We start from the raw sequence: 18,704 nt of genomic DNA, 5'->3' as shown, positions 1-18,704 counted from the left end.
GGATAAGTGGGAGGAGAGCTAGGGCACGTGGGAAGAGGCAGCCCCAAGAGTTTAGATAGGCCTGGGTTTGCCTAGAACTGGCGGGTGGGGGGAGGGGGGAGGTGGACGGTCACACGCGACAGATGGGTGAAATGAGATCCAGAGGTAGGGACCAGATCCTGATGGTCATTAGCTAGGCAATCTCGAATGCCGATCCTTATGGCAGTCTCCTTTCCTCTGCCACCTTTTAAATTGTAGATGGCCCAGTGAGGAGAGAACCCGGCCCGTAACAACCCATGAGGGCCTCCCAGTGGTCCCGTTGCAGGGTATTCCGATGGACGCGCTGTACCTCAGCCTCACAACCCGACTGCGATACGGACGCTGGGGAGAACTCACGAAGGGGAACGGCTTGCGCGCCGAAACTGGGGCAGGAGAGATGGGATTTGCCGGAATACGGGTGCCTCTCTGCCATCCCAGGAGCGGGGGTTGTGAGGAAGGGAGAATGTCTCAGGATGTCCTTCCGGGACGCCAAGCGCACCCCAGTGAGGAGTAAAGCTAGTTGACACCGGATGTGTTTCCTCCCAGGCTAAGTCCACCTTCCGGCCTGGGCCGCCGCTGCTGCGGAAAGCTGGGTTCTGGCTCTCTGAGTCGGTGAGTGAGCGCGTTGGAGACGGGCAGGTGGGGAAGCCGGAAGAGGAGGAGGAGGAGGTAGAGGGCCCCTAGGCGCGGACTGGGAGGCTACACTGGTGCTGCAACCACCTGGCCGACAGGGCCTATGGGAGGCTTACTCGGGAGGACCCATGTGTGGTTGAGTTGCAGGATCTTCCAGGCCACTTTGGGTCCCGCTCAGTTCAACAGATGTTCCCTCCGCTGTGCCTGCTCTTGTGCCTGCCCCTGTGCTCGCTGCAGAAACTCAGATGAACCAGGCACCTTTTCGTGGTGCTCTGGGAGCAACCCAGCTCTTTGTTGGGGAGACAGGAGGAGGAGTCACAGCAGTCTTAAATTGATTTGGGTCTGAAAGGGGCCAAATCACTAGCTGGAAAGAGGAACTGCAGTTTTAATGCAACGTGCAAAAGTGTATTCCGGTCTTCTTGTCTGGGCAATGGTGAAAATCTCAATGTCGAAGGAGCTTTGATGAAAAAGAGAATAGAGGATACAAAGATAAAGCCTTAAAGATGGTTAGGACCAAATAATGAGGAATCTTGTATTTGCTAAGAAGGGTAGGCTGTCCTGGAGGTAGAGGAGAACAATGGAGGATTTAAAGTAGAAGAGGGGGGCACCTGGGTGGCTCAGTTGCTTAAGCGTCTGCCTTCAGCTCAGGTCAAGATCCCAGGGTCCTGGGATCAAGTCCTACATTGGGCTCCCTGCTCAGCAGGAGGTCAGCTTCTCCCTCTTCCTGCGCCCCCTCTTCCCACTCGTGTTCACTCTTGCTAGCGCTCTTGCTCGCTCTCTCCCTCTCAAATAAATAAAAAGATTTTAAAAACTAAAGTAGACGAGAGAACTTTTTTTAAAAAGTTTTAAAAGATGTTAGTTCCGGTGGCACTTAGGAGGGTAGGTTGGAATATGGGAAACCTGTTGGAAGACCTTGCAATAGTCCAAGGGAACAGAATGAGGACCTGCAATAGTGATGGAGAATAGGAAACTTGGAGATTACATTAAGGTTTCTAATGTGAGAAACTATATTAAGTACCCTTAGTAGTGGGTACTAACAGTGTCTTGAACCACAGAACAGATAAAATTTAGCCAAGGAGAAAAACAGAAACCATTAAGTACAACTCAGTGTAATAAGTACTAAGTAATACTAAATAAGTACTAAGTAATAAGTGAAGAACGGGACATGAAGTAAAAAAGAAATGCATTTTCATTTTCTCGGTTTTGAGATGGTGGCATAGGAGTTCAGTCTTTGCACCTAGATTAGAATTTGAATTTTCTTTTACCCAGTTATGGTTTGGGATTTTTTGTTTGTTTTTACCATGACAATGTAGGAAAGCATTCCCTGTTACATCAACGTTTGTGTTTTATTTTGCGTAGATTGTGACCATGGCTGCTGAATCCGATGTCCTGCACTTCCAGTTTGAACAGCAAGGAGATGTAGTCTTGCAGAAAATGAATCTCTTGAGACAGCAGAATTTATTTTGTGATGTGTCAATTTATATTAATGACACCGAGTTCCAGGGGCACAAGGTGATTTTAGCTGCTTGCTCTACTTTCATGAGAGATCAGTTTTTACTCACACAGTCAAAACATGTCAGAATCACCATCTTGCAGAGTGCAGAAGTTGGCAGAAAACTGTTGCTCTCTTGCTATACTGGAGCACTTGAAGTTAAAAGGAAAGAGCTTTTGAAATACTTGACAGCTGCTAGTTACCTGCAGATGGTTCACATTGTGGAAAAGTGCACAGAAGCTTTGTCAAAGTATCTGGAAATTGATCTTTCTATGAAAAATAACAATCAACATACTGACCTGTGTCAATCCTCTGATCCAGATGTTAAGAATGAAGAAGAAAATTCAGATAAAGACTGTGAGATAATTGAAATTTCAGAAGATAGTCCTATAAATATAGATTTTCATGTAAAAGAAGAGGAAAGCAATGTTTTACAGTCTACAGTAGAGTTGACATCAGAGAGAAAGGAAATGAAGTCACCAGAGCTGTCTTCAGTAGATATTGGTTTTAAAGATAATGAAATTTGTATCCTCCATGTGGAATCTATTAGTACTGCTGGTGTAGAAAATGGGCAGTTTTCACAGCCTTGTACCTCTTCAAAAGCAAGCATGTATTTCTCTGAAACACAGCATTCACTGATCAATTCTACGGTTGAGAGCAGAGTGGCAGAAGTTCCTGGGAACCAAGATCAGAGCTTATTTTGTGAGAATACTGAAGGAAATCATGGTACAGTGAATGAGATTCAGAATCTGGAGGATGCTTATTCACTGAGGCACCAGTGCCCCAGGTGTCCTCGAGGATTTCTTCATGTTGAAAACTACCTGCGCCACCTTAAGATGCATAAGCTGTTCTTGTGCTTACAGTGCGGGAAAACATTTACGCAAAAGAAAAATCTCAACCGGCATATTCGAGGGCACATGGGCATACGGCCCTTTCAGTGTACTGTGTGCTTGAAGACATTTACTGCTAAAAGCACACTTCAGGACCACTTGAACATACACAGTGGAGATCGCCCATACAAATGCCATTGTTGTGACATGGATTTCAAGCACAAATCTGCCCTCAAAAAGCATTTAACCTCTGTCCATGGCAGAAGCAGTAGTGAAAAACTACCCAGGCATGATCTCAAAAGGCAAAATCTACTATAATTAGAACCACACCTTGCTACGTAAGCCTTATATAATTCTGTTAGGCAAGTTTTTCTACAGAAATGCAGCATCTGTTATATTGCATCCCCCCCCCCATCTTTGGGTCTTAATTTTGGTCTGCCTACACATGTTATTCTTTCTGAACTTCTACTAACAGTTCCAAAGTGTGGGAGACATGATAAAGCTAATGGGATGCTGCCTTATCTCATATAGTATATGTAAGTCCCAGTGGTATATCTAGAGAAATAATGTTCCTCTCTTAAATATTCTTGATTCTAGTGACAGAGGATCCAGCAGTATTTCTAGATTCTGATTTTGACTCTCTAGATAAATAATGTAAATGTAAAATCCCAACCACATAATAATTTTAATGAATTAGGATAACAGGAAGAGAAAATAGACTTAAAAACATGCTGTAATCCATTATGCTTTGTAGGACTAGTGATTTTTTTTTTTAAACAAACTGCGGTTGACTTCTAAAGCTAAGCACCAAGGTACTTGTTTTAAACTATAAGGGAACACATTTCAAATTCACTTGGGAGTAGTAGAATTTCCTTGTACATGGGCTAATATTCCTTAAAATAATGGTTCCATGATTTTTTTAGTATACATATTTTAGAAATGATTAATGAAGCCCAAGTTTCTTGATTTTATTTCATGCAGTTGTATTTAATAATTTTTTGACCAGTGAAATTATACCACTGGCATGAAGCTCTGAAAATTTCTTTTAGAAATACCAACTTTACCAAAGATACTCTACTGTTTCCTTTTTAAAATTTACTTCATTTTTATTTTTTAATTAACATATACTAAAACTGACCTTTATTTTTGGTCTACATTTTCATGAATTTTAACACATGTAGATTTGTTCAACCACCACTGCAATCAGGATACAGAACATTCCATCATCCCTAAAAACACCCTTATGATGCCCCTTTATAATCAGCTCCTCCACCTATCTTTAAATCCTGGCAACAGTTGCTATTGCTATAATTTTGCCTTTTTTGGAATGACGTGAGTGGAATCTTGTAGTATGTTCCCTTGTGAGATGATTTTTTTCACCACACAGAATGCCATTGGATTCATCCACGTTGTTGTGTGTATCAATAGTTCATTCCCTTTTTTACTTTGAATTGGCAATAAATACTATCTTGCTGCCACTAGATGAACAGTTTAAATATGGTTGGCTATTAGTGTTTTCTTAATTATTAACTTTTTTCATTTACATTAAGCAATTTTCATTTACCACATGTTGACAAAAACCCTAACCATCCCTAGAGTTTTATTCTGTATTTCCAGAAATGTGCCAAAAGCAAAACCATGACTGTATGGTTATTTTAGTGAGAGTAATTCTGTTTGTGTTATGAGCCCTTGCTCTCTGCTATCCCTGTGTACAAATAACACAAAACTTTTTGTTGTCAAAGCAAAGATTAAAATCTATTGCAGGGCAAATCATACTCTAAAATGCAGGAACTACTTTTAGTTAAAGAAGGCTGACTGGATGCATCTCACTTTCAAGTTCTATTCCTCCTCTACTCACCTCAGCTTTATGTAGAATTTCTGTTATACTTAGGTTCTGAAGCCCTTCGACATTTTAAAATGTAATATACTTTGTACCATTTGTAAGAATTTTGTGATTGATCACATGTTGATAGTTATAAATGTTAAATATCCTTTTTGTGATACTTTTGTGAAAAACATATTCTCCATAGAATTTTAACTCTGGGAGACACTTTAAGGAATCCACCTCTCATCTTTGATAAGAAAACCAACTTCATAACCCCCTCCCTCCCCATGTCACTTGTTAGTGACATTGGACAGGTCACCTCTCTATCAATTTTTCTTAAATTCATGTGTAAAACAGTAACTTTGAACTTGGTAATTTGTAAGATCATTTCCAGGTCCAAAATTCAATGATTTTATACTTAAATCTCCCTGAGTTTCCAAGAACAGAGAGGAAAGCAAGAGAGGAGAGTTTTGTGTCTCTATGAATGTTGCTATTTGAGTGCTACTTTGGAGACAGAATTTTTCTAAAGTAGTGTTTTTCTTCCACTGGAGAACATGATAGTGCAGCATTTAATTTTCTTTCCCATTTGACCTATGATTGGCCACTTCCAGGTATGAAAACATTTCCCTTTCAGAAATAGTTTGTGCTTGAAGTACTTTCCTTATTTTTGTTTCCTAGGATGAAATTTTGTGGGGAAGGGATGGTGAAGGGAGGGAAGGGTAAAAGAATAGTAATAAACTGTTTTTTTAGGAATTGGTATCTACTATCCTTGATGTTTGAAAAAAATTATGGTTGAACTTTGTTTAAGTTTTATGTGTGCCTTGTAAGATTCTTGTGACATTTTTTGTAAGCACTTTGAGATATTTGCTTGGGGGGAAGGGTTGTTCTGTGCAAGTGATGGTTGTTATTTATTTTTATTTATTCCTGTCCAGTAGCACAGAGTGATCTCAGAACATTCCTGGGACAGTTTCTGTTTGCATGATGTATATAAACAGTTCTGGGAAAATGGAATCTTTTTAAAAATGCAGGTATGGCAAAGTAAAGTGTTGAATTTATTCATTTAAAACATTCACTTTTAGTTGTTTGTGTTTCTGATATGATGGGGAAAAATGCAACATGTTTGAGTTCAGCCTCTTCATTTACTGCATTTATGTATAAAGGATCTTGGAAAGGTAGTTGTTACTTTGGTATAAGAGAAAACCCGTGCTGTTTTTCCTTGGATGTAACTATTCTATATCTTTACGTAAAAAAAAATAATAAACTGGAGATGGGAATGGAGAACTTTGTGTTTTGTCTACATCTCTGAATTTTAAAGAAGAAAACTATTTCTTCTGACCATTCATTCAAGAAGTATTTACTGAGTCTTTACGTAGTATTAGAAGTTAGATATGCAGACCAAAATCCCTGCTCTCATGAAACTTGTGTTCTAGTGGAAGGAGAAAAACAGCAAACAAGTAAAATCAGTGTATATGAGATTTTGAAAACAAAGTTGGAGAAAATAAAATGCAGATAGGGAGTGCCAGGGAATGGAAATTGGGATTGTAATTTTAACTGTGATGGTCAGGCCACCTTTGAAAAATCTTAGCAGACTGTCATATACACTGTCCAGTAGATACATATATATTTGTGTGTGTATATATATATATATATATACGTCTTTACAGTTTATAAACTACTTGTTCATATGGTTTTTAATTCATAGTGGATTTGCTTTCATACATGCCTTTGTTGGACATCTGGTTTCACATTGGAAAGTGCCTTGAGTTTAATTACAACTCATGGCCATTTTCTTAATCTGTGTTTTTCAGTTTCTCAGTAACAGAGTACGTAGTATCTGCCTTTTAGGATTATTTTGATGAATGAAATAAAACTGAAATCTATAGTAGAAATGAAATTTTTATTACCTAACACAGGACCTGGCACATGGTAAGCACTTCGTAAATGCTTATTCCCTTATTTCTTACCAGGCTGTTTCTTCATATATAAAAACATAGCAATTTCTGCTTTACAGTTTGCTGTGAAAAATCATTCAACAAAATTTTTTTAAAGACTTTATTTGACAGAGAGAGACACAGTGAGAGAGGGAACACAAGCAGGGGGTGTGGGGGAGAGAGAAGGCTTCCCGCTAAGCAGGGAGCCCGATGCCGGGCTCGATCCCAGGGCCCTGGGATCATGACCTGAGCCGAAGGCAGATGCTTAACGACTGAGCCACCCAGGTGCCCCTCATTCAACAAATATTTGAGATATTAATTGAATTTTGATCCTTGCCACCGTCTAAGGAGTTCAGTTTTCTTTTTAATAAAGAGATTTGTGTTAGTGCCTGCCAAGCAAATGCTTTTCTTTTTATTTTTTTAAATAGGGAGGTTGCTTGGCAAATATGTGGAGGGATTGAGGGAATGGGTCAGTGTTTATTACGGGACGGTGCATAGAATATAATACAGATGTATCAGATTATGCTCAATGGAGACCACTTTTTTCACAAGGAGAGTCAGACACTGCCTCACATCACTGTCTAGGAGGCTGGCTTAAGACGCCGATGAAGGTGCGGGGAGTTTCCCATCAACCCTTTCGGCTTGCCTAAGCCTCCTAACAGCAACCTCCCACAGTGCTCCGGGGCTCCCCAGTCACGTGACAGTGGTGGTTAGACTCGACCAGAGGGAAGCTGATGCGCAGTCCAGGTGGCGGGGGCTACTACTCTCCTTCCACCTCCTTTACTCCCAGTCCTGCGTGATCTCGCGTGAAAGGGGGAGTATCTTCTCGCGAGAGCTAGGTCGGGATCCCTCCAGGACCGCCTCCGTGGAGAGGAGGAGGAGGAGGCGGAGGCGGAGGGAGGAGGAGGAGGCCCCGTCGCGGCCTCCGCCGCCGCCAACGGGGCTGTCCCTGTAGCTCCCGATGGAGTTTGAGGTCGTGAAACCGCCGCCGAGCTCTGCCCCGGCGAGACGAGGCGCCTCCGTCGCCGAGCCGCGCCGTCGCGGGGCTCCCGGGAGCGGCCCTTAGCGACCCCGCCCGGGCCCCCACAGGTAGGGCGGGGGCGGGCACGATGCGGCTCGGGCCCTAGCTCGGGTCCCTAAGTCCTCGGCGGTCGGGCGGGAGACCGGCCTCAGCCCGGGGCCTGTGTGCTGTCGTCGCCGGTGCCCTGAGGGTTGGGAACTGAGGGCCGCACCTGACGCTCGGACCGGGCCCGGAGACCGGGGCCTGCGAAGGCCCCTCTCTCTGGTAGGGCTTTTTCAATACCGAGCGCCCGGCGCAAATGGCCACCTCCCTTCGACACCGGCGGAGGGGAAGCCTCTGACCCTTAAGGAACCCACCCAAGGCGAGGCCAGGGTTTTCTTTCTCTTTTCTACACCAGTTGGCAAGAGGGGTTTTGGAGGAGGTCCTCGAAACCAAGCCGTCTCCTAGCTTTTCGGCTTTCTGTCCTGGAGCTTCCCGAGATCTCAGAGCAGGGATGGTGGAGGCGATCTGAGTGGTAAATAGGGACCGCGGCCAAACAATGCCCTGGGAGGGCTTAACCTCCTGGGAACGAGATGGCCGGACCAGAGTGGTTGCACAGTGGATGTGACGGAGCAATGGCATGAAACACGGCCAGGGAATTCTGCTGTGGCTTTCTTTCCCTCTTTCATTTTTCTTTCTTGGGGAAACCTCTTAAGGAGACTCTTCCACCATCTTAGAAGAATGGTAGAAAGCATCTTTGTTTCTCAGAAGCAGCTCTACTTTTCTCTGCGCTTAGCTTTCAGGAAGGGAGAACATGAGAGTAGCTGTCATTTCCATCCTTCTAATCACAGAGGAGTTTAAGATACCGGCAAGGTAGAACCTTGACACCAAAATAGTCTCAAGTAATCACTGACATGAAGTAGATCTAATCTCGTGATTCCCAGCCTGTTTTATTTTTAAATAACCACCTAGGTTCCCTTCTTTTAATTCCTACTCTCTCCTTACCTGGGCCCCTTTTTAATTCCAACTCTCCCCCCAAACCGCTGTGAGTAGAACTTTTTATTACAAAGTGCTTAAGTAACCTTTTTTCCATTTTTGTATTATTCTAACTATTAAGTTCCAATAGGAACTTTTGATTAACCCGAGAATGCAAACGTTGCTACACTACACTGATATAATTTCACCCAAAAGCAAAGAAACATGTTTTAGTTACCCTCTGTGGCCTTTTTCTAGTTAAATACACAAATTTAGTTAAGGCTTTTCAAACATTAAGAAAAGTTCATGAATTTTGCCATTATTACCTTCTTTTACTATCTAAAAAGCAACACCACTGTTATAACATCCTTTTCCTGTGTTCATTCCACATTAGTTTTTGAAGGAATAGAGGCCATTAAATCCTGTCAGATTTTTTAGTACTGCTATTTTTGTTAATTTGGAGATTCATGTTTTCCAAATTTTAGAGTTTGGAAAATTGCTAGAAGGACAAAATGTTAAGCGTATATTCCAAACATGGTTAGAAAAAGCAGATGTTAAAATTCAAATTGCCTCCTATTCTTTGAAGATTTAGTTGCAGTTCTGTTCATTAGTGGATCCCTTGAGTTACTCCTGATCTGTTATTACTGTTGTGTTGACCTGACATATAAGACTTATGTCCTTTGTTCATATGTTTTCATTAATTGTTCGTATGTTTTCATTAATTCACTTTCTGCTTTTGTAATTTGCTATATCTTCCAGTCTGAAAAAGCTAACAAAAATTCTTTTGGGGGGGAAGCATTCTTTTAACACAAAATTTTGTGTTCAGAAATGAAACTTCGAAGCTATATGCAGTATCTAAGAATGCTAAATAAACTTATAACAAGGCCTTATTATAATAAGCACTTGTTGTTTTGGTTGGACTGCATTGAAGTTTCACTTTCTAGTTATGGAAAAAGGAAACGTGGTAAAATAAAGCGAGCTGAAAATCAGAAGTAATGTTTTGCATCCAGTCTCGTAACTGTTGTAAGTTACATCTTTATATTTCTCAGGTTTTCTAGTTTTATGAAAACTTAAGTGTGGTTGTGACTTTCACCTCAAATTCTTAATAAAAGTTAGTTTTGATTATTACTTCATAATTTTAAGTACTCTGGAGTTGCACTGTCCAATACAAGCCAATAGCCACATGTGGCAATTGAGCACTTGAAATGTGGCTAGTGTGAATTGAGATGTAGTATCAATGTAAAATAAAATACACATCAGATTTCAGAGACTTAGTCCAAAAAAAAATTTAAGCTACCTTAATTTTTTATATTGATTACATATTGAAGTGATATTTTGGATAAATTGGGTTAAATTCTATTATTAAAATTAATATCTGTTTTCCCTTTTTTAATATGAATACTAGAAAACTTTAAATTACTTGTGGCTCACATCATGTTTTTATTAGACAGCACTGTTTAAAACAGCACTGCTCTTCTGAGAAATAAATTACCTGAATAAAAGTAGGCACATGAAAACCAAAAATTTCCTGACAGTATCATCTTGCAATCAGAATAATCAAAAAGCTAAGGACTTTGGTAATATGAAGAATAAAGTTATCCAGTGGCCATTATTTGATAGGCAGAAGTGAGTAAGTTCTGTCTCAAAAATAAATATTGTTCATGTCTTGTCATCACCAAAGCAAAACTTTATTGGATATGCTAATTAAAATAGAAAATTATCCCATTAGTGTTACACTAGAAGGCATGGGAAATTAAATCTTATACTGATTAAAAAACTGAGTTCAGGCTCAGGGTGGATTTAAGAAAAAACTTGAGTCCTGTATCTTTCCTAACTTATACTAAAGTCACTTATAATAGCAGTCTTTTAAAACTGTACTTCAATTCTCTTTCCTCCAGTCCCTTCAGTATGTTTTAGTGCCGAGTTTTAGAGTTTGCAGATTATTTCCATTGGTTTTGTTTGCTGTTTTATAGGCTAAGGTCTCAGTTGTACCTGATGCTTTAAATATAACTTTTGAAGTCTAAAACTAATTATTTGTAAGGTTTCTGAACTGAGAAGTGCTTTTCAGTACTTTTCATTTCGGGAGCTTAAATTCCTCACATGGGTGAGCTAAAATGAAAACAATGGATGTCTTGGGCGCCTGGGTGGCTCAGTCGTTAAGCGTCTGCCTTCGGCTCAGGTCATGATCCCAGGGTTCTGGGATCGAGTCCCACATCGGGCTCCCTGCTCAGCAGGAAGCCTGCTTCTCCCTCTCCCACTCCCCCTGCTTGTGTTCCTGCTGTCGCTGTCTCTCTCTGTCAAATAAATAAAATCTTAGAAAATAATAATAATTAAACAAACAATGAATGTCTTAATTAACAGACTTGAGCCCTAATGTCTAGATTTTTATGAAGAGAATTGTAAAATACTAGATATTTTTTATTATACAATAGTGAAAGAAGTATAAACTTTATTCTGGCACTTTAAAATCAGGTGGCATAGTACAGAACTGGCTGCATAATCTCATGGTGGACTAATAACAAAAACTGAGAGTACTTAGCTGGTATGCAGTTTGCTCCTAATAAAGCAATGCATAATTTGCATCATATCAGAGATGTCTATTAATTACTTTTTCTATTTTACAAGTTAGTATTCATAACAAGGGACTTATAGCCTGGAAAATTACTTGAGGAAAATCTTTAAGGTCGCACCTATAATGTAGTGTTTCTTCTCTGCTTTATCTTGTTATTCTTCAATTTTACTGACTAGTAATTGAAAGTTACTTAGTTAATACAAGTAATTTAATTAGAATGTTTTTCTTAAATAGTCTCTATGTATTTAGAGTTGTGGGCTTTTTGTTTGTTTTGAGTTTTGGCTTTTTAATCCATTTTATCTCAGTTTGAGATGTTTTGGGAGTATTTTCAGGTTTGATACTTGACTATTAATTCTAAGTGTTATTAGCAATTTAGAATTCCATAGAGTCAAGTAAGTTACTATGGAACTAATAAAGACAAGAGGCTATGTATCATTTTTGGTTATAAAAATACTTCCTAGGTAAATATTTACGAAGTGCCTTTTTTAAAGAAATGAAAGTCAAAAAAAGGAAGAAATTAAAGTCACTTTTGCCATCCCGAATTAAAAATTTCGGTGGACTATATAAGCTGCTTCTGTGTTTTAGATAAAATTTTATTTTGTCTTTATCTTAATTGAGGAATCTAAAATTTATTGATAATGGTACTGAAGAAAAACATTTAAAAAAAACTTTTCCTATGACTTATTATATAAGGAGAATTTAGTACATACTTTTCCTGTCAGAAAGTTAGACTGACACATAGCAGGAGAATTTGGCAGAATTACTGACCAATTTTGGCAGAATTTTTCTTTTTTTTTTTTAAGGTATTCAGTTTCTATTAGAAATCAAAGTTCTCAGTATTAATTATATTACAGCATCTGGTGTTTGTAGACCTAGAAACACATGTGAGATATTATAACATAAAACTATTAAGTATATTCTGGTAGTAGTTTGAAATACTTGAAAACTAACATGGGAAAGAAAATACGAAAGATAGCATTTTTATGTTTAGTTCAAACTTAAACAGCTTCTCCCACCCCCGACTCATTTACTAATGTAAAGCATTTCAGGGTGATCTTGGAAAACAAAATAAGGAAAAAGTGTTTCCTACTAGTTTCCTGTTACACAGTGTGATACCCTAACCCACAAAATTAGCATTTCCAAACAGGTGGCCATTATGAAAAAATAGATGCAGTGTCTTGTTTTGATAAATATTTTATTGGTTCAGGTTATTAAATAAATTAGGGCTCTGAGTAGATTTAATATAAAATGCCTTCTCCCTCAGAAGCCTTTTCCTTGTATAATTCTACAGCCTAGAAAACTGAACATTTCAAATGTAAAATAGCTTCAAGAAGTGATGTGTTCACCTGTTCAGTGCTCATCTCTAAAGTTGGAAGCAGACTAACTGGGTTTAAGATTGATGGCATTAATAGATGTGGCAATATAAGGGTAAAAGGTATAAAATAAGTATAACTTGCAAGGTTTGGCTAGTTTAAAAATAAAGATATTAGATACTTTACATTAGAACTGTTTAAGGAGAAATTTGTACAGGGAGCTTTTTATATAACAAGCCCTGTGATTCATTTACCAAGATATTTTTTGAAACCTTAGCTTTTGTGAACATAAAAGCAAAATAAAGGCTAACAGAATTCTTCATTTGGATGTGGGGATATTGGAGAATCAGTTATATACTTTTCTGTCTTGAATCTGACTATAGTTTTAAACATCTGATTTCTGTGGAACTAAGATATTTGGGTTGGTAAACATTCTTATGAAATAAAGTAGTGGCTATTTAATTGCCCTAAATACCTAGATATCTGTTCACCAGAGAACCTTTGTCAGACTTATGTAAGTTTTGAATTGGAAAATAGGAAACATTTTTGAAATATAGAGTGTTCAAGTTAGGTATCTAAAGATTTTAGAATGCAGTATAGTTTTGATACCAAATATTTTATTACAAATCATGGAATAAACATTTTAATCTTAGGAAAAAGAATTCTGTCTTTTTTTTCCATGTGCCTTTTAATCATATGTAAAGATAAAAATTTATATTTTGGTTTTTTTTCTGTTTAGAATTATTAGGTGAGAATATTGCTTCTTCCATATCTTGCTCATTGGACCTGACAGTTTGGGGTTATGTATCTGTATACCTCTCTCACTAAAAGATATGTTTTGTCAAAAGTATTGTAGGGAACCACATTCTAGATTTGTAAGATAATTTTTTTTTAACTTTGGCACTGTATTTCTGTATTTTAAGGTTAGCATTTTTTTTTTAATTTTTGGACAAACTGCTCTGTCATCATCATCTCACATACTTTGATTTTCAGTACCTTTGTTAGGCTCTTAGTCAAATCTTGACCAGACATTTCCTCTTTTGTGAAGCTGCCAAGTTGAACATATCCTTATCTGACTTGGTCATTTCAGGTGGCTGTTTCTTCACACTTGACTCACTATGATATTCTTTGGATCAATAGTTTTCAAAGTCCAATAACTCTTAGACCATTTCTTAATATATTTGGGGGTAGTAGCTATCCAAAAAACCTAAGCAATCCAAAGTAATTTGTGTTCCTAAAAATGAAACATGGAAAGTTAATCTACTTATTTGATGTGGTCATCAAGAAAAATACATAAAAGCTTTGATAGTCAACTATTCTTTGAGCAACCAATATAAATATGTTTCGTTGAAAAGGACACTATACAGATATTGTTTCTGGACAAAATTTCAGAAATTTAACAAATTCAGCAAATTAAAGAAAAAGACATCCAAAGCATATAAAATTATTCAGAGTATTTTAGGTTTTGAATCTGTGATGGTTGACTTAAACAGTTAGCTCTTAAAAGGTGAATGATGAATATTATGTGGTTAATTCTTACTTTTGTCCATTTCCAGCTTACAAAACACTACACAGCAAAATAATGATCTGCTAGACTGCTAACCCGAGCATCCAGCTTCCACAATGCCTGTGCAGGCAGCTCAATGGACAGAATTTCTGTCCTGTCCAATCTGCTATAATGAATTTGATGAGAATGTGCACAAACCCATCAGTTTAGGTTGTTCACACACTGTTTGCAAGACCTGCTTGAATAAACTTCACCGAAAAGCTTGTCCTTTTGACCAGACTGCCATCAACACAGACATTGATGTGCTTCCTGTCAACTTTGCACTTCTCCAGTTAGTTGGAGCCCAGGTAAGCTTTCAAGATTTTACTAATTTGGTATATGTAATAATTATAGACCTTTGTTCATTAAGGGGTACAAAGTGTGTCTAGTGATACTTGAGACCTCAAAAATATTCAGTATATCTGATGTCATGATTGTATTCTGCAAAAATTTTCTTTAGATAATATCATAAATTCTTATGCAAAACCACAAATTCCATTATAGTTATGTGTTTGTGTTCAGTGCTGTGGTCAAAATTTATGTTTATAATTTATTTTGGTGGATAAGGGACATTTTTAAATAAGCGTGTTCATTAGGTGATATGAAAAGAAATATAATTAAAGCTTTGGCTAGATACCAATCAACTGGGACCCTCAAATGGAGGTTTTGGAGTTTTTTTTTTAACTTCACTTGACTTTTAGGATGATATTACAAATGAGAAAATAAGGTCTATTTAGGAATGAACCAATTTCCAGAGTATCAGTACCAAATTCTTCACAGTTTTTTATGCTCATGTGTTATAAAATTAATATTTCTTGTTTATAATCATTTTACTGAAATCAGACCAAGACCCTAGACTTATAATAATTTCCATTTAATAAAGGCTTACTTTGTTAGGTATGATAGTAAGTATTCAACAACTATTATTACTAATTCTTTCCATAGCTCTTCAGATAGTTATTATCCCCATTTTACAGGTAAGGAAGAAGATGAAATTCTGTACATCATGCACTATATATTAAAGCAAGAAAGGACTTTTCTGTTTAATCACTTCTTAGAAAATTCAGTGAATTAAAAATATTCCATTCTTTTAGTACCTTGATATTTGAAGTTTTTCTTTTAAAACATATTTTCAATGTTCATAATCCAGTTAGACACTGTGAAATCGAGATGTATCTATAATCAATAGTATGTCATAATTGGCAGCAGTTTTTCTTAATGGCACATAAAATAATAGTGCCTTTTGCAAACAGTGGCATCTTAGATCCATAAATACTATAGACTGTAATAATACTAGCTACCTGCCATTTATTTAGCGTCTGCTATATAGGTCAGGTATTATGTTTTGTCACTTATAAATGTCCTCTCAGTCAGGCTTAATAGCCTACAGGCTTATACAGTGTGATTTCTGTTACCTTTAAAGCCCCACCTGCTACTACTGACGTCATTCTTTCTGCTTAAGCTATATTGCTTCCTAGCCAATTGTTAAATATGCCAAACATGTTCCCACCTGAGGGATTTGGTAGCGACTGTTATCTTTGCCTAGAATGTTTATTACCTCTCCTCTTTCAAGTCTTTATTCAAATGTCATGATTCCCAAGGAAACCTATCCTGACCACACCTGTTAAAATTGCAGCCCCTCTCCAGCACTCCCAATCCCCCTTATCCTTGCTGTGTAGTTTTTACTGATCACTTTCTATCATACTACCTATTTATTTATTATGTTTTTTGATTTATTGGCTCCATCCTCTCTCTTCACGAGCATGTAAGCTCTCCAGGGGCAAAAAATTTTGTCTGTTTTGCTCACTGATAATTGCCTAATGCCCAAAACGGTGTTTGGAACATGTTAAGTACTCCATAAATACAAATATATTTTTTAAAGATTTTATTTATTTATTTGAGGGAGAGCAGAGCGAGAGAGTGAGCACACGAGTAGGGGGGGAAGGGCAGAGAGAGGGAGAAGCAGGCTCCCCACTTGAGCAGGGAGCCAGACGCAGGGCTCAATCCCAGGACCCTGGAATCATGAGCTGAGCCAAAGACAGACAACTGACTGAACACCCTAATATACTTAATAAATACAAATATTTGTTGGATTAAATTGAATTTTCATGGTGGCAGTATGAAATAAGGATTTTCATCTCCATTTTTCAAATAGGAAAACCATGAGTTGGAGCAGTTAAGTGATTTACTCAAGATCACTCATGGAGGTGGCAGAGCTGCAGTTTATGCCCAAGTTTTGACCTTTCATTAAGGTCTTGGGGCTTCTGGGTGGCTCACTCAGTTGAGTGTCTGACTTTTGACCTCAGCTCATGTCTTGATCTCAGGGTCATGAGTTCAGGCTTCACATTGAGCTCCATGCTGGGCATGGAGCCTACTTAAAAAAAAAAAAAAATACTGTGTCTTGTGGTGTTTCTATTCTACAAAAAGGGGACAGACCATTATCAATAAATATAATAAGTAAATTATATAGTGAGAAGGTGTTAAGTACTTTTTTTCTAGTTATCTTGAAATACCTTTTTTAAAGTTGCAAAAAAATAATGTACAGAGAACCTGTATAACTTCCTGCAACTTCCCCTAATGTTAATATCTGTCAAAATTATAGCATAGTTATCAAGCTTAAGAAATTAACATTGACAGTATTATTAACTACCTGCTGCTTTCTCCATTTATTAATACACCGAGCCCCTGCTATTAAGTATAGTAACCTTGGTTCTTGGAAAGCAGTTTGACTAGGTGTTCGGCTTTAATTTTACTTAAACTACTTTGATGTATTGTCTCTGTATTATAATTTTTATACTCACTAAGATTATTATCAAATATATAAATAACAGTTCCATGAGCTGGATGAATGTCTTTCCTCGATTTTTCTTTGTTTTTAGGTACCAGATCATCAGTCAATAAAGTTAAGTAATTTAGGTGAGAACAAACACTATGAGGTTGCAAAGAAATGTGTTGAGGATTTGGCACTCTACTTGAAACCACTAAGTGGAGGTAAAGGTAAGTTCATAAAAAGTCTTTTTACTGGTGAGCAGGATTTGGTAATATACCCTGTTAAATTTTGAGATTTATTTTTTTAATTTTTTAAAGATATTTATTTATTTGACAGAGAGAGAGCACAAATAAGTAGAGCAGCAGGGAGAGGGAGAAGCAGGCTCCCTGCTGAACAGAGAGCTTGATGTGGGGCTCAATCCCAGGACTGTGGGATCATGACCTGAGCCGAAGGCAGATGCTTAACCGACTGAGCCACCCAGGCGCCCCTAATTTAAGTTTTAAAAGTTTGGACAATTCTTGGAAACTGAAAATAACCAATATTGTTACTATTTTAAGAATTCATCAGACACTACATATTGAGATTTCTACAGTTCGTATTCATTAAAATAATAGTGCTGTAGCAGAATATTAATTTTAATAAGTCCTACAAAGACAATTTCATGTATTCATCCAATCATTCAATTTTATTGAGCATTTAATAGTGGTTAGGGTCCCTGCCTTCACAGATCTCAGTCTATTGGGGGAGATAGGCATATAAGTGCAATAAATTATTTTAAGTGTTGTGACAGAAACGGAATTCTATTTTGTTATCACCGCATACCCAGTGACCCATGCATCATAGATGAATCAATCAAGTATTTATTTTATATCTGCTCTGTGCTTTGCACTGTTGAATATTGAGGACATAGTGATTTCCTTGAGAAACTTAGTTTATATACCTCATTCATTCAGTTGTTCATTTACTGAACAGATATCTAAGAAGCATGTAGTCAGTGCTGGGCACTATTTTGGTATTTGGCATACATGAGTAAAATGCTTGCCCTTATAGCACTTAAGTTTTAGAAAAGGGAGAAAGTATAGTAAACAAGTGTAATAAAAAATTATATAGTATGTTACAATTGATTGTTATGAAAGTATAATAATACATTTAGAGGGATCAGAGATGTCAGGGTGAGGGGACAAGGCCAGGTTGCAATTTTACAGAAGTTGGTTAGTGTAGGACTCATTAAGAAGGTAGCTTCTGAACTTGAGATGAAAGAGGTGAGATAGTTAGCCATGTAGGTTCCTGGGAAAAGAGTGTGCCAGAGAGGCAATAAGGACCGAGCCACCTGGGTAGCACAGTCAGTTAAGTGTCTGACTCTTGGTTTCGGTTCAGTTCATGATCTCAGGGTCCTGAGATCGAGCCCCATGTCAGGCTCTGTGCTCAGCAAAGAGTCCGCTTGGGATTATCTCTCCCTCATAGTCTTTCTCTCTCAAATAAATAAATAACTCTTAAAAAAAAAAAAAAGTTCCAGAGAGGTAATAGCAAAATCCCCAAGGCATGCCTAGTATCTTCAAAGAAAATAATAGGAGTGTGTCTGAAGCAGTGTGAGTTAGGGGGGGAGCAGAAGGACATAGATGAAGGAAGTGGTAAGACTAGATAATGTGCAGACTTGCAAGCCATTTTAAAGATTTGAGCTTTTACTCCAAGTGAAATTGGGGAGTCACTCTAGGGTTTTAAGCAGAGGAGTGACACAATATGACTATTGTTTAAAGGATCTCTCTAGTTGCTCTGTTGAGAATGCAGTGTGGAAGGGC

At 38.0% G+C, this 18,704-nt stretch overlaps 2 protein-coding genes across 5 annotated transcripts in view; both read left to right on the top strand.

Moving 5' to 3' along the window:
• The first annotated feature begins 215 nt into the window (after positions 1-215).
• On the top strand, positions 216-4,749 carry ZBTB6 (zinc finger and BTB domain containing 6). The gene is made up of 2 exons (XM_028107767.2): positions 216-630; positions 2,011-4,749. The coding sequence occupies exon 2, from the start codon at positions 2,020-2,022 to the stop codon at positions 3,289-3,291; it is 1,272 nt and encodes a 423-aa protein (XP_027963568.1). The 5' UTR covers positions 216-630; positions 2,011-2,019; the 3' UTR covers positions 3,292-4,749.
• A 2,762-nt stretch (positions 4,750-7,511) lies between these two features.
• Positions 7,512-18,704, top strand: part of RC3H2 (ring finger and CCCH-type domains 2) — a 49,608-nt gene continuing 38,415 nt past the window's right edge. For 3 of the 4 annotated variants that reach the window (XM_028107640.2, XM_028107639.2, XM_028107641.2), the window contains exons 1-3: positions 7,512-7,818; positions 14,146-14,443; positions 17,015-17,132. In XM_028107640.2, the coding sequence (XP_027963441.1) occupies positions 14,213-14,443; positions 17,015-17,132 (349 nt within the window). In that variant the 5' untranslated portion in view covers positions 7,512-7,818; positions 14,146-14,212. The remainder of the gene's footprint in view (positions 7,819-14,145; positions 14,444-17,014; positions 17,133-18,704) is intronic. The other variant, XM_028107638.2, reaches the window with a different exon arrangement.

The sequence above is a fragment of the Eumetopias jubatus genome, unplaced genomic scaffold (assembly GCF_037043125.1).
Source record: "Eumetopias jubatus isolate StellerSeaLion01/CBP00866 unplaced genomic scaffold, mEumJub1_p1.0 scaffold_15, whole genome shotgun sequence".
Lineage (NCBI taxonomy): Eukaryota > Metazoa > Chordata > Mammalia > Carnivora > Otariidae > Eumetopias > Eumetopias jubatus.
The sequence above is the reverse complement of the archived record's forward strand: the minus strand, read 5'-3'. Positions and strand labels throughout refer to the sequence as shown.